We start from the raw sequence: 13,124 nt of genomic DNA, 5'->3' as shown, positions 1-13,124 counted from the left end.
TTAGATCCCCAGAACTTCATTTTATAACAGAAAATTTGTACCATCTGACCAACATCTACACATTTCCCCCAAACTTCAGCCCCTGGCAACCACCAATATACTCTCTGTTTCTGAGTTCACCGTTTTTATATTCCACATATAAATGAGATCATACAGTATTTGTCTTTCTTTGTCTGACTTATTTAACTTAGCATTATGCCCTCAAGATTCATCCATGTTGTAGCAACCACGACTTCTTTATCTCTAAAGAGTCATGAACTTGTCCAAGTTAAGACTTCTCTAATTGTCAGATCCTCTGCCTACCACCTTTTCCTCTCTCATCTTGCATCTTTTTAGATTTGAGACTCAATATGTCCAACCAACAAAGACATTATCTTATATGAAACATTTTGCTTTAGATATAAAGCCCTCAGTTTTTAACTCATATTCTTTTGAGGCTTATGAATTATTTGAGTGCTTAGTCAATTAACGTCAATTACTCCCACTAGATTATAGGATTCATTGGTATAGAAACTACTGGATGTACCACGGAATACAAAGCACTTAAAAGTTAAAAGTTCACTTAGTAAATACACAATTAATTTTAGTGTAATAAATTAGTATTTGAACAAAAAACAAATCAATAAATATCTGCCAAAATTGGAAGTCAGGAAAGATTTCAACAAGGAAAGAGTATCATATGTAAATTCTAGACACATCACGAACTATGACATGTTTGAGGAACTGAATATTATCTGTGAGCTTTAAAACAAATACTAGGGACCGGCCCGGTGGCACAATAGTTAAGTTCACATGTTCCACTTTTCGGGGGCCTGTAGTTCGCCGGTTCGAATCCCGGGTGCGGACATGGTACCACTTGGCAAGCCATGCTGTGGTAGGCATCCCACATATAAAGTAGATAAAGATGGGCATGGATGTTAGCTCAGGGCCAGGCTTCCTCAGCAAAAAGAGGTGGACTGGCAGTAGTTAGCTCAGAGCTAATCTTCCTCAAAAAAAAAAAACAAATACTAATTTTATTAAATCAAAGTATTTGAGACACCTTTGCTTCTCTTGTATCATGCCATACAATTTTACAAAAGCAACAACCACAATATGAGTTTGTGCGTGTGTATTTAAATTACGTATTTAAAACCATCTATTAGTTTCCATTCTTTCCAGGGCCTTTTTCACATCCTTGTTCCGCAGGCTATAAATTATAGGATTTAACATAGGAATCACAAGGGTGTAAAACAACGAGGACATTTTGTCTTGATCTAGGGAGTAGGAAGAGCTTGGCCTGAAATACATGAAGAGCATAGTTCCCTGGAAAATTGCCACAGTGATTAGGTGGGAGATGCAGGTGGAGAAAGCTTTGAACCTCCCCTCAGCAGAGTGGATCTTCAAGACTGACAGGATAATATAGCAATAAGAGATAAGAACTCCCGAAATGGTACTCAGTTCAATGAAGCCAAAAATGGTGAATAACACCAACTCATTGACCTGTATATCAGAGCAGGAAAGGATGAAAAGTGGTGGTAAATCACAGAAGAAATGATTAATCTCATTTGACCCACAGAAACATAAGCGGAATGTTAATGTTGTGTGTATCAAAGCATCTGCCGTTCCCACCAGATCAACCCCGGCCATGAGCAGGGAGCACACCCTGCTGGACATGTTGACTCTATAGAGCAAGGGGTTGCTAATGGCCTTGTACCGATCAAAGGCCATCACTGCCAGCAGTAGACACTCAGAATCTGCAAAGATACAGAAGATCAAGAATTGCAGAGCACAGCCAAAGAAGGGGATTGATCTGTTCTTGGCAAACAAGTCCACCAGCATCTTGGGCCCAACTGCTGTGGAATAGCAGAGGTCACAGAAAGAGAGGTGGCTGAGGAAGAAGTACATTGGTGTGTGCAGCTGGGAATTTATTCTAATTAAAATGAGCATTCCAAGATTTGCCAGAAGATTAACGAGATAAACAACCAGAAACATGGTAAATAGGGTTACTTTCATCCTAGTGTTGTTGGTGATTCCAAGGAAAATGAATTCAGTCATGGAGGAGCAATTTCCTCTATTCATTCTTCTTTTTCTTGTCTAAATTTTTGAGAAAATGATCAAGAAAAGGATAGATGCATGTTTAACTCTTCTGGACATCCACAAATATCCATGAGGCAGAACATAATTTCTTTCTGCAATTGTCTTTTTTATACTCAGAAAATTACCCGGTCATGTGTCATTCTTTAAAAAGGCATTGCAGTCTGTAAAATAATAATAAAAAATACCTGGAATAAGGAGTTGAGAAACTTTGATCTAAGTCTAGATGCCATTCCTGAAGTATGCGACTTCGTACAAGCTCTTTAATTTCTCTGAGCATTACCTTCTTTATCTCAAGGAAGAGATTTGGATGATTTTAGGTCTCATTACATCTCCAAAATGATACAGAGGAAACATCAAGGTTAGAGAGACCATATTTTAGGATACAGGGCGAACCATTTTCTATGCTCGAAAATAATCACATGGACACAAAAAAACGATTACCATGGTTATGTTCTTCAGAAACAGCGTTGGTTTAAATGATTTTGTGTTAATTCTAGACACAATGAGCATCTCTAACTGATAATAATGAAAAAATTATGTTACTGGTCTTGGTCTATGTTGTCTTTAGTATTTGGTGAGACAGGAAATAAACATTATTGACCTTTTCTCTAGAAGTGTGGTATTGCTTTGTCACAATATTCGTTACCTATTTGTGGAGTGGTCTGGTGCCAACGGAGGAGTCTCTTGACCAAACAAAGAAGAGTCCTAAAAAGAATTTGAAACAACAGAATTTAACATATGCATTTGCATCTCTTTGGATTTCAAATAGTATTTTATATTAAAAAATGGAAGGAGTACGAGGGACAATAAATGCTTCTCAGATATATAGGCTTCTCTTCCTTGTGTACGTTTGTATTTATGTGTGCATGTCATGTCATCTGTTTGCATATGTGTATGTCTTTGTTGATATATAAGAATTGGAATGTGGGTGATGGATACATTTTTTTAGACTTTAAATATGGCATATGGTCCCCATGGTGTTATTTGTATATGTTTTTTGTAATGTGGTACCTCAATTCCTTTTAAAATTTAAAAAACCCAGTAAAATTCATGTATGTGCTTGCTCAGTGATAAAAGGCTTAAAGGCTTTCCAGTAAACCTAGATAAAAAGAAAATGATTAAAATCTTATTTAGTGAAAATTAATAATTTCAGTCAAATTCTGTCAGTCCTGAGAAGAAAAGATCATCTGTGGCCCTTAAATTTCAGTTTATTAAACTGAATAAACAGGCATAAAGTGATTCATTTACAAATCTCTCATTTTTTTCCAAAAAAATTAAGTTTTTTCCCCATATAGTCTTTAAATTTGGAGACTTGAGAACCTACCTGAGATGAGTAGGTCTTCAGTAGCTAAACAATAGGCAGATGACATTTTATTTTACCAGGTAACATTTGGGACTTAAATCTCTGAAGCTGTTGCCCTTAGGCTTTGGTGTTATGTAAATATGTCATTAATTATATTTCTGGTTCTGTATATTCCCCCACGAATACAGTGACAATTTCAGTAAAGACTGAGTCTTTATGCTTCACTTACTGTCACTTAATTGGTCTATGTTAGGAAAAAAAACTGCAAATGATATTTATGATTGCTTCACAGCTACCTCCTTCTGTAGTCAAAGCAGACTCCAATGAAATTCAAATAGTACCCTACTTAATCCTTTCCACCTCCTTTCTATTGTTCATTTTGTTTCTTCCATTTTTGAAACATTCTCATCTATGACCATGTTTATGAATATTACTAATCTTCAATGACATATTTTTTTCTAAATATTACTCATATACTATAAGTCCACCCTTTAACGTGTATACTTCTTTGGGTTTCAGTATATTCACAAGGTTGTACCGCCATTACCCCTACCTAATTCCAGAACATTTTTCATCATTCCAATAAGGAACCCACAACTATTAGCTGTCACTTCTCTTTATCCCCTGTCCTCAGCTTCTGGCAATCACTAATCTACTTTCTGATTCTATATGTTTCCATATTCTGTACTTCTCATGTAAACAGAATCATACAATATGGGTTTTCTTGTGCATCAGGCTTCTTTCACTCAGCATCTTGTTTTCAAAGTTCATCTATGTCTTTGCAAGTGTCATAATTTTGTAGCATTTTGTGGCTGAATAATATTTTCTTCATAGATATGACACATTTTGTTGATTTATTTATCAGTTGATGAAGATTTGGTTTGTTTATACATTTTGGCTGTTATGCATAATGATGCTATGAACGTTCTGTTAATGCTACCTTTCAAGACCACTCTCATCTCCAAGTATTTTCTTACCCCCATCCCCTCGTTACATGTCACTTACATGCATTTCATTCATCTTATGATTCCATCACATTCTCCACACTTAACACTCTCTTTCTTGAATTATATTTAATTTATTCATATAAGAATTTCTCTATTGCACTTAAGGTTTCAGGAATAAGATCAATGTTTATTTTTTATATTCCCTGAAGTCGCTAAAACAAGGATTTTTCAAGGTAAATGCTTTCTACATATTTATTGTTAAGTACTTCAGACTACTAAAAATGGAAGGTGATGAACAAAGAATAAAAATACACTGGATTTGGGGATTTTTTTCCATTAATATAGCTCATGTGTACAAGAATGATTCACTTAAACATGTTTGCATGGATAATACTTTTTCTAAAAAAAGCAGAGTTACACTGTTTTTCTAAAAATAATTTTAGTATGTGATTTTCCATACTAGTTCTTTGCAAATTGAGAAATACTGGAATTTTCTCTTTTATATCCTCCCTAAATACTTCCCAAGAGATAGCATTGTTATTCCCCATACTTCTTGAACCTTGGTCTACCATCTTGATATCTGATATGATATGACTACCTCCAAAGATCGCAGAGCTAATGTTGCTTTCACAATGACCTGAGATTAAAATATCTGTCACTCTTCTTTCTATATGTGTGCTATTCAAGTATTGCTACATTCAATGGCTTTGCTAAGTACATGCACAGCAAAAAGAGATCACATACTACACACTCATGAATTTAATTAAAATGTTAAAAGCTATTCATAAAAGAATCTGGAATGTGAATTTTAGAGTCTTACAAGGGGCTCATGATAGTTTTGGCACATTAAAGATGACTGTACACATCTTTACACACTTTACATCTTTCCTTAGAGACAGAGTGCCTATTTATTACCCTTTTGAATTTTTCTTGTCTTTTAAATGCTTTGACTAACAGAAATTGGAAGAAATATTGTGTATCACTTCTGAATCTAGCCTTTAAGAAGATAGTCTCTGAAAGCCATGAGATGCCGCATAGGAAGTCCAGCTAACCTTCTAGAAAACCATTTGACACACTCTGAGGTTACATGCAGTGGGAAGGGGAGCACTTGAGTCAATCTTTCTAGCCATTCTCATCCTGGAGACAGTTATGAAAGACCCTACGGCCTAGACCAACATCTAGGTCACCATGTGACCTCAGTCAACACGAGGAAACAGAGAATATAGCCCAGTGGCTGCTATTTTAAACCATGTATTTCTGGGATAGTGTTTATATAAGAAAAGATAACAGAATGTAATGAGATAATTTTTTCCAGGAAACATTTATTATTATTATCAGACGCTTTTTTGGGATAATTTGATATTACTGTTATGTACTATTATGCAAGATAGATAGCTGATAGATAGGTAAGTAGACTGTTAGAGACAGATGTTAGATCAATAGATGACAGATAGATAGATAGATAGACTGAAGAAAATACTTGCAACTCTTACTTCTGATAAAGAATGTGTAGCCAGAATACATAACGAATCTCGTCAAAAATAAGAAAACACACAACTCAATAAAAAAATGGAATTATTTGAAAAGATACCTCACCAAAGAATGTGCTTAGCATCATGTTATTAGGTAAATATGAGTCAAAGCAACAGTAAGAAACCATGATATACCTATTAGATGGGCTAAAATTAAAAATACTTCTTATACCAAATATTAAGGAAGAAGTTGTGGAACCTAAACTCACATGCACTGCCATAGGTTATGTAATATGCTATATCATTTGAAAACCAATTTGACAATTTCAAAGGATGTTATACATATAGTTGCACTATCATCCAACTATTTCATTCTTGAGTATTTACCCAAGAGAATTTAAATCATTTGTTCGTATAATGACTTGTACATGAATGTGATAGCAGTTTTATTTTTAATAGCCACAAAACTAGGAACACAATTCAAATATCCCTCAATAGGTGAATGGCTACACAAATGGTGATATATTCATTCATTGGAATACTAACATGAAACAATAGAAATGAATCTCAAAATAATTATGGTGAATGGAAGGAGGCACCTAAGAGACAGTATATAGTGTGTGATTCTACTTACACAAAATTATATAAAATGTAAACTAATCTATAGTGACAAAATCCATATCAGTGGTTCCTTGATGTGGAGTGAAAACGAGGGATGAAAAAGGAGCACAAGGAAATTTCAAGGGGTGATGGATATTTTCACTGTTTTCAGGGTGGTGATGGTGTAATCAAGGATATTTGGCAGAAAGAGAAAAAAATAGTACCTTCTATTAAGAGCTACATATTCATCAAATTATCCCACATTGTTCTATAAATGGACCATGCAGAAAGAAAGAAAGCCTGTTTCTAGACTCAATTCTTTATCCAACTATCTCTAGGTGTTTGATTCATCCAAATTCTCCGTTCCTTAGTTTCCTTACCAGAAATACTTGGTCTAGATGATTCACATGAATATTCCTAGTACTGAAAAGCTGCGAAAGAATCACAAAAGCAGTGTATGATGGTCTAACAGATTCAGAAATAAACATCTGAAATCAATTGTGCCTACGAAAGGCGAAAATTTTGATAACAGAAGGCTTATGTTTCCTTTTTAGAAATGTGTATATGTATGTGTATATTTGAAATATACAAATATATATTATATATACCTTTGAAAATTATCAGGACAGTGCTTTCTTTTTCTTACTAATCTTGTCTATGTACCCTATGTACCAGTCAGAAGAAAGGCCATTCATTATTCTCCAATTATGTTATGTAGTTTCGTGTATTTGCATGATTTCCTTCAACTTATTCTTACCTTATAAAAGCTTTCCTTTGCCTCTCCCCATCTTTCTAGCTCTATTACTACCACCATTAAGCAGTTATTTAAAAAAAAAAAAAACTGTCCATTAAGAAAACCCTAGATTCAGATAGCTTCAAGTTTTATTAGACAATTCACACAATTGATACATGAGTAACATCAACCTTGCCTAAACCCTTCAGAGAACTAAAAATGAGGAACACATTTCCAGATTTTTCAATGAGGCTAAAATGATAATGGCATGAGGTGTGGAGAAGGAGCATAGAGCTAATAACAAGGGCTTTTACTCACCAAGGCTGATGTGGCCACAGCCACTCTCCAGCGCCAAATGTGCCAAGAGTGAATACAATCATCAGACATACATGGCACGTTCCCTGAGGGTCCAGCCAGCATCTCACAAATTGATTACATTTGATTTCATTCATCTGGAAGAATCAGTACTTTATTCTTACTAGAATATGAGTTACTCTCAATATGGATTTATCATTTTTGACCAAAATTCTTTTGTCAAAACTACTGTCTTTGGATTTATAGAATTCTTTATTCATCACCATATTCTGTCACATAACATTGCTTCAAACCAAGTGGCTCATTTTACAGCAAAGGAAACGTGACAATTTGCTTATGCTTAAAAACTCTTTAGTCTTACAACATTCCCCATCATCCTAAAGCACATGACTTTGTTGAAAACTTTACAGGTTTGTTGAAGGCTTCATTTTGCCACCAGTTAAGCCAACACTTTCTGGGGCTCGGATCATGTTCTCCAGAGTGCAGCATGTGCTTTAAACTGCTGTTATATCTATGATGCTTTTTTCCCCAATAGCCAGGATTTTGAGTCTGGGAATCAAAACGTGGAAAAGGAGGTAGCATTTCTCACTATTCTTCTTAATGGTTCACTAACAAAAATTTTGCTTCCCATCCTCACAATTTAAGGTTTGCTGGTCTTTGTTCCTAAAAAAAGAAAGAGAGAGAAACAGAGATGGATAGATAGATAGATAGATAGATAGATAGACAGATAGATGGAGGTAATTCTTCCTACAAGGAACACAAAAATGATTCCATTGAACCAGATGCCAAGACTGCTACCTGTTCACTTTGAGAACTTCATGCTACTTAACCAATAAGCAAAAAAGGATTTCTCGACTGTTTGCATGATTTTTCTTGAATATGAAGGAAACATTTGATTGCTGCTACACAATGAGTGTAGTGGGGAGTGTTCCTGGAATGCAGGAGAGACTCTGGGGCACCTTTTAGAAGTCTCATATCCATTATTTAAAATTTAATAAAATTCTATAACAGTGTCAAATAGAAAGAACTACTAATGATATTCATACCTGAAGATAAAGTTTTTGGCCACTTCATAAGACAATAAATCAAAACAACCTAGATGTTTGCTGAAGTTAAAGAGAACATGGAGTAGGTTGTGGAAAAAAGGCAGTTATATGTGCCATGTATGATCGTGTGACCAGGAGCTGAAACTAAAGCTGCAGGACTTATGAGTATTTTTTTCTTTTGCTTTGATGTGAATATATTTGTAAATACATTAACCAATATTCCCCTCTTCTCCCATTCGCCTACTTCCTAACACAAGATATAGTAAGAAGGGTTCACCTTCTATCTTGACATTTTAGCAAGCTGTAGGATATCAAAGGTTGTATGTGACTTGGCTGTAAGAATCCTAAGTCACCCATATGAATAAAATGACATAGGAAACTTTGAGTATACTCTTTTTCTTTAAGTTGTATACATCTGTTGAAAAAATAAGCATACTTTTCTGCTGTCTTTTTTGAAAGTTAAATATGATAAAATGAAATGTGTATGAGTGGCAAGTTGAAAAGGGTTGAAGTGTTTGGGATCTTGTTGTTAACTTGGTTATGGCTGGGAACTACATTGCCCAAATCTTCTTCTCAGTTTGGTTTCAGAATTATTAAATTAGTAAAATTAGTAAAAAGAGGAATTTTCATGACATCTGAACATAAATCTCCTGTTCCCACAATATTTATGGTGGTTCGGTTCTGCTACTTTTACTGAAATGAGCATTAGGTGGCTTCAATAATTGCACAGGAACCATACAGGCTTCAGCAAAAAGCACAGGGAAGGCCTTACTCAAATTATAGGTGAACGGGTGTCCTCAGAAATCCTGACTATGCTAGATCAGGAAATTCAGGCCTTGCTAGCTAGCACACAGTGTTGGGAATTTAGCAACCTTTGGAGGCCTCAGGATGATGAAATCTAGGTGCTACTTGTAGAATGAGCAGTATAGACCATCTAGAAAGCTCAGCAGATGACAGCAGTCTCCAGAACCTTTACTAAGCAGGAACACCTGAGTTAAGGTTTCACCTAAGTGCTTCTCCAGATTGAACATTGGAATCACCAGTGGACCTTGAAAAAATACTGATATCCTCTATTTCTAGCTATTCTCTCGCTTGGAAACAGCTATATTTTCTCATAAGTGACATAATATTTTGTGATTTAATTATCATTGAGTATCAAAAGGCCGTGGTGTAGCAAAAATAAGATTTTCATTTGCAGCTGGATATGTAAAATTACAATGTAGAAACTCACTAATAGATAGATGTTGGAGCATGATGAGAACTTAGGGGGCATGAAAAGCTACGTTGAGATATGTTGCATTTGATATTGCTCTGTGTGATTCTTCATAAGCTTAATCAAGTAAACCTTAGCTAAGGAAATATGAAACAATATCATATTACAGAGTGCTGTAGCCATGAGTGACTGTGTTCTCTTCTTACAAAATGGAACAACGGAAATGCTCAGGGGAAGCATTTTTGGTCAGAAATCCAAAGAGAGAATTCTTAAGTCAATTTAAAACTGACAGCAACTGGGGCTGTATCTTGTGGATTTTTACAACAAAAAAGTGCATGGATTTATACTTGCTTCTAGACTTTGATTTTTCTGGGTCAAAGCTTGTAAATATATAGTATCATAGAGTCAAATTAATAATAATAATAAATAATGTGCAGCAAAAATATCAGTTACTGAAATACTTTTTGCAATGATACACGTCCTCCAATTTCAGTCTTCAAATACACATTTCCTGTGTGGTATTCCACCATGGCATGTGGGATGATCTCTCCACGAGGACTCAGGTGATACATTAGGTAACTGATTCTGTTTCTGAGATGCCAGAGAATGTTCTACACTCTCAGTAGTACTTTAGTGTATGAAAAATAAAAGATAGAAAGGAAAATAAATATTTTGCCTTGCAATTAACCTATATTATTCAAGCTGATACTTAGAAAAAGATTCCAAATTACTTTGGAGTAGAGAGGGTGTAGAAGGTTATCAACACATTGTTAAACTGCACTTCAGAAAATGTATTTGGGGGCCGGCTCCGTGGCCAAGCGGTTAAGTTCATGTGCTCCGCTGCAGGGGCCCAGGGTTCAGATTCTGGGTGCGGACATGGCACTGCTTGTCAGGCCACATTGAGGCGGTGTCCCACATCCCACAACTAGAAGGACCTGAAACTAAGGTATACAACTACGTACTGGGGGGTTTGGGGAGATAAAGCAGGAAAAAAAAAAAAAAAAGATTGGCAACAGTTGTTAGCTCAGGTGCCAATCTTTAAAAAAAAAAAAGAAAGAAAATGTATTTGATTTTGTATTGTTGCTTTCCTAACATTTCTGACTCTCATCATCTTATGGTAGATTATACATTTTAATTAATATTAGATATCATAAAATATATATAATTAATATCAAGTACTCAAAATGGTACAGGCCTTATTCTCAGCATTTATTCAGTTAACCATCAACAATCAATGACATAGATACTATATTTTCCCCATTTTACAGATAAGTTAACTGAGGCATAGAAAAATTAAATAACTTAGTCAAAGTGCCACTGACTAGCTGGGTGCAGAGCTGGCATATGAACCAAGAGAATCTGGCTTCTTCCCTCATCCAGTAATCTACCCTTGTAAATGAGATATTCTACATATGAACACACACACACACACTTTTCTGAGGCATTTACTATATCCATTAAGACCAGCTTATGACTAGTGCTATGTGGCAAGCTTATATTAATAATGACTATAATCTATATAATGATTATTACATGCAATGTAATATTCTAAACACTTTACATATAGTTCATTTAATTGTCACATAAAAAAACTAACATTGGACTTTCAATGCAGTTACTATCATTATCACCTTTCTTTTACAGATGAGAGAACTCTGGCACAGAGAGTTTTAGAGCTAAGATGTGATAAAAAGAGGATATAACTCAAGGTCCTGATTCCACGCTTTGTGATACACTGGCTCTCTATAAGCTAAATTCTTGCTATTAATTCCATATTTTGGATAAGAACTTTGAGGCTTAGAGTAACGTCACAAGTCATTCAGATAGTAGTTGACAGGTATAACTCAAATTCAGGTATATCCACTGCCAAATCTTGTGAGAACAGACATGAGGGTCATTAGAATATTAATAGTGTCTCCCCTGTGAGACACGCTAAGTTGCATAGTATTGGTGAAGGGAGAAAGGAATGACTCATGTATTTACTGAAAAAGCAGGGCACGTGTTCTTGAGAACTTCACATTGATCATCCTTTCTGATAGTCTAAGAATTCCATTTAGAGAAATGTGAGAGGAAAGAGAAAAAGCCATGAGATTAAAGGCAAGAGAAGGTAGAGAATCCTGGATCCCTGCTTTAAAAGGGAAAGAACAAAAAGATCCATTCAAAATACTATGGTTTACTAAATTCTTCCCAAATATATAACAAGAACAATCTAAGCATAGAAAAGAAATTAATTCAAACTATCAGTAGCCAGCCATGCTTCAGTTCTCTTTTCTTTAACAAAAAAGCTTATTTAAACAAAGTGTTTCAGATCCCTGTGAAGCTATAAAAGAAAGAGTTATGCAAGGTAGATGACTTTGTGGGTACAATATTAACTGATGTGTGGTTTCCCAACTCTTGGGACACAAATCAGTGGTTCTTCCTCTCAAACCCACAAAAACTCATTTTTGCGCCATTAAAACCAGTCTAGTAACTACAGAAGCTACTTAGCAAGGAAGAAGTTATTTTCCAATTACGCAGGTGAATAGTTTCACCAATAGAACCAGGAACTTTTATACGAATTCCTATGTCAGCAGGGACCCAAGAACTGAAGGATTCCAAACATGTTCATTTCCAAGGGACACCTGGGGAATAATTTGTAGGGTTATTGCCATTGTGATTTTTTTTCTAAAAACACATTGGTAATTATAATAGAAATACTGCTATTGTTAATTTAAATAGGAAATTTTCACTCTCAGTAGTATTGGGGTTTTTATTAATGACACTTGGATCCTAGAAAGGATCCCCTTTATTGTGGAGGAGTTTTGCAAATAGTTCAAATAATTAAAAATATAATTATTGCCATTTAAATTATTTCCAAAACCACATGGAAGCTCACAAGATTACCTATTATTTTCAGTACTAAAAATTGATTTTTTTTTTTTTAGTGACATTGAAGAGTGAGCCCAGTGGAGGCCTCTGTAGATCTTGGTATCAGAAAGTGCTTTCTGAGAAGATGGAAGAACTTATAGATAAGTATCTTATGGCAGAGATCATCAAAGTGATGGCAAAGCCACCTAGTTAGTAAATACAGGATCTCATCATCAACTTAATTAGTCTTACATACCTTGTGCAATATTTAAAGGCTAGTTGTAGTTAGTGGAACTACACTAATTACATTATAGGCTCTACATTTTTTTGAACAGCATAAAATGGGTTTAGTGAATGTCATATCTGCAGAATCTTAGAGGTGATCTTGTTAAAATGCATATCCCAAACAAATCCACTTCTAAATCAAAATGAAAACTGGTCAGACTACTTTGGTTTACTCATTTGTAAGGGCAAGAATTTCACAACTTCAATCCACTATTGAAGTTCTACAAGTTGAAAAAATTTCCATTATGGTGAGCTCAAATAAGAATTTAATTTTTCCTCTTCATTTG

General features: G+C 35.1%; 1 protein-coding gene across 1 annotated transcript; it reads right to left on the bottom strand.

The window, feature by feature from the left end:
- Window positions 1-566: 566 nt before the first annotated feature.
- On the bottom strand, window positions 567-8,657 carry OR5W2H (olfactory receptor family 5 subfamily W member 2H). The gene is made up of 3 exons (XM_023635241.2): window positions 7,450-8,657; window positions 2,723-2,781; window positions 567-2,237 (listed from the first exon to the last, which is right to left on the bottom strand). The coding sequence occupies exon 3, from the start codon at window positions 2,056-2,058 to the stop codon at window positions 1,126-1,128; it is 933 nt and encodes a 310-aa protein (XP_023491009.2). The 5' UTR covers window positions 2,059-2,237; window positions 2,723-2,781; window positions 7,450-8,657; the 3' UTR covers window positions 567-1,125.
- Between the last annotated feature and the right edge of the window lie 4,467 nt (window positions 8,658-13,124).

The sequence above is a fragment of the Equus caballus genome, chromosome 12, assembly GCF_041296265.1.
Source record: "Equus caballus isolate H_3958 breed thoroughbred chromosome 12, TB-T2T, whole genome shotgun sequence".
NCBI lineage: Eukaryota > Metazoa > Chordata > Mammalia > Perissodactyla > Equidae > Equus > Equus caballus.
This window is presented reverse-complemented; position numbering and strand designations above follow the sequence as displayed.

What these genes read in the sequence shown, in the direction of transcription:
- OR5W2H (XM_023635241.2), bottom strand. Translation starts at nt 2,058, where the DNA reads ATGAATAGAGGAAATTGCTCCTCCATGACTGAATTCATTTTCCTTGGA.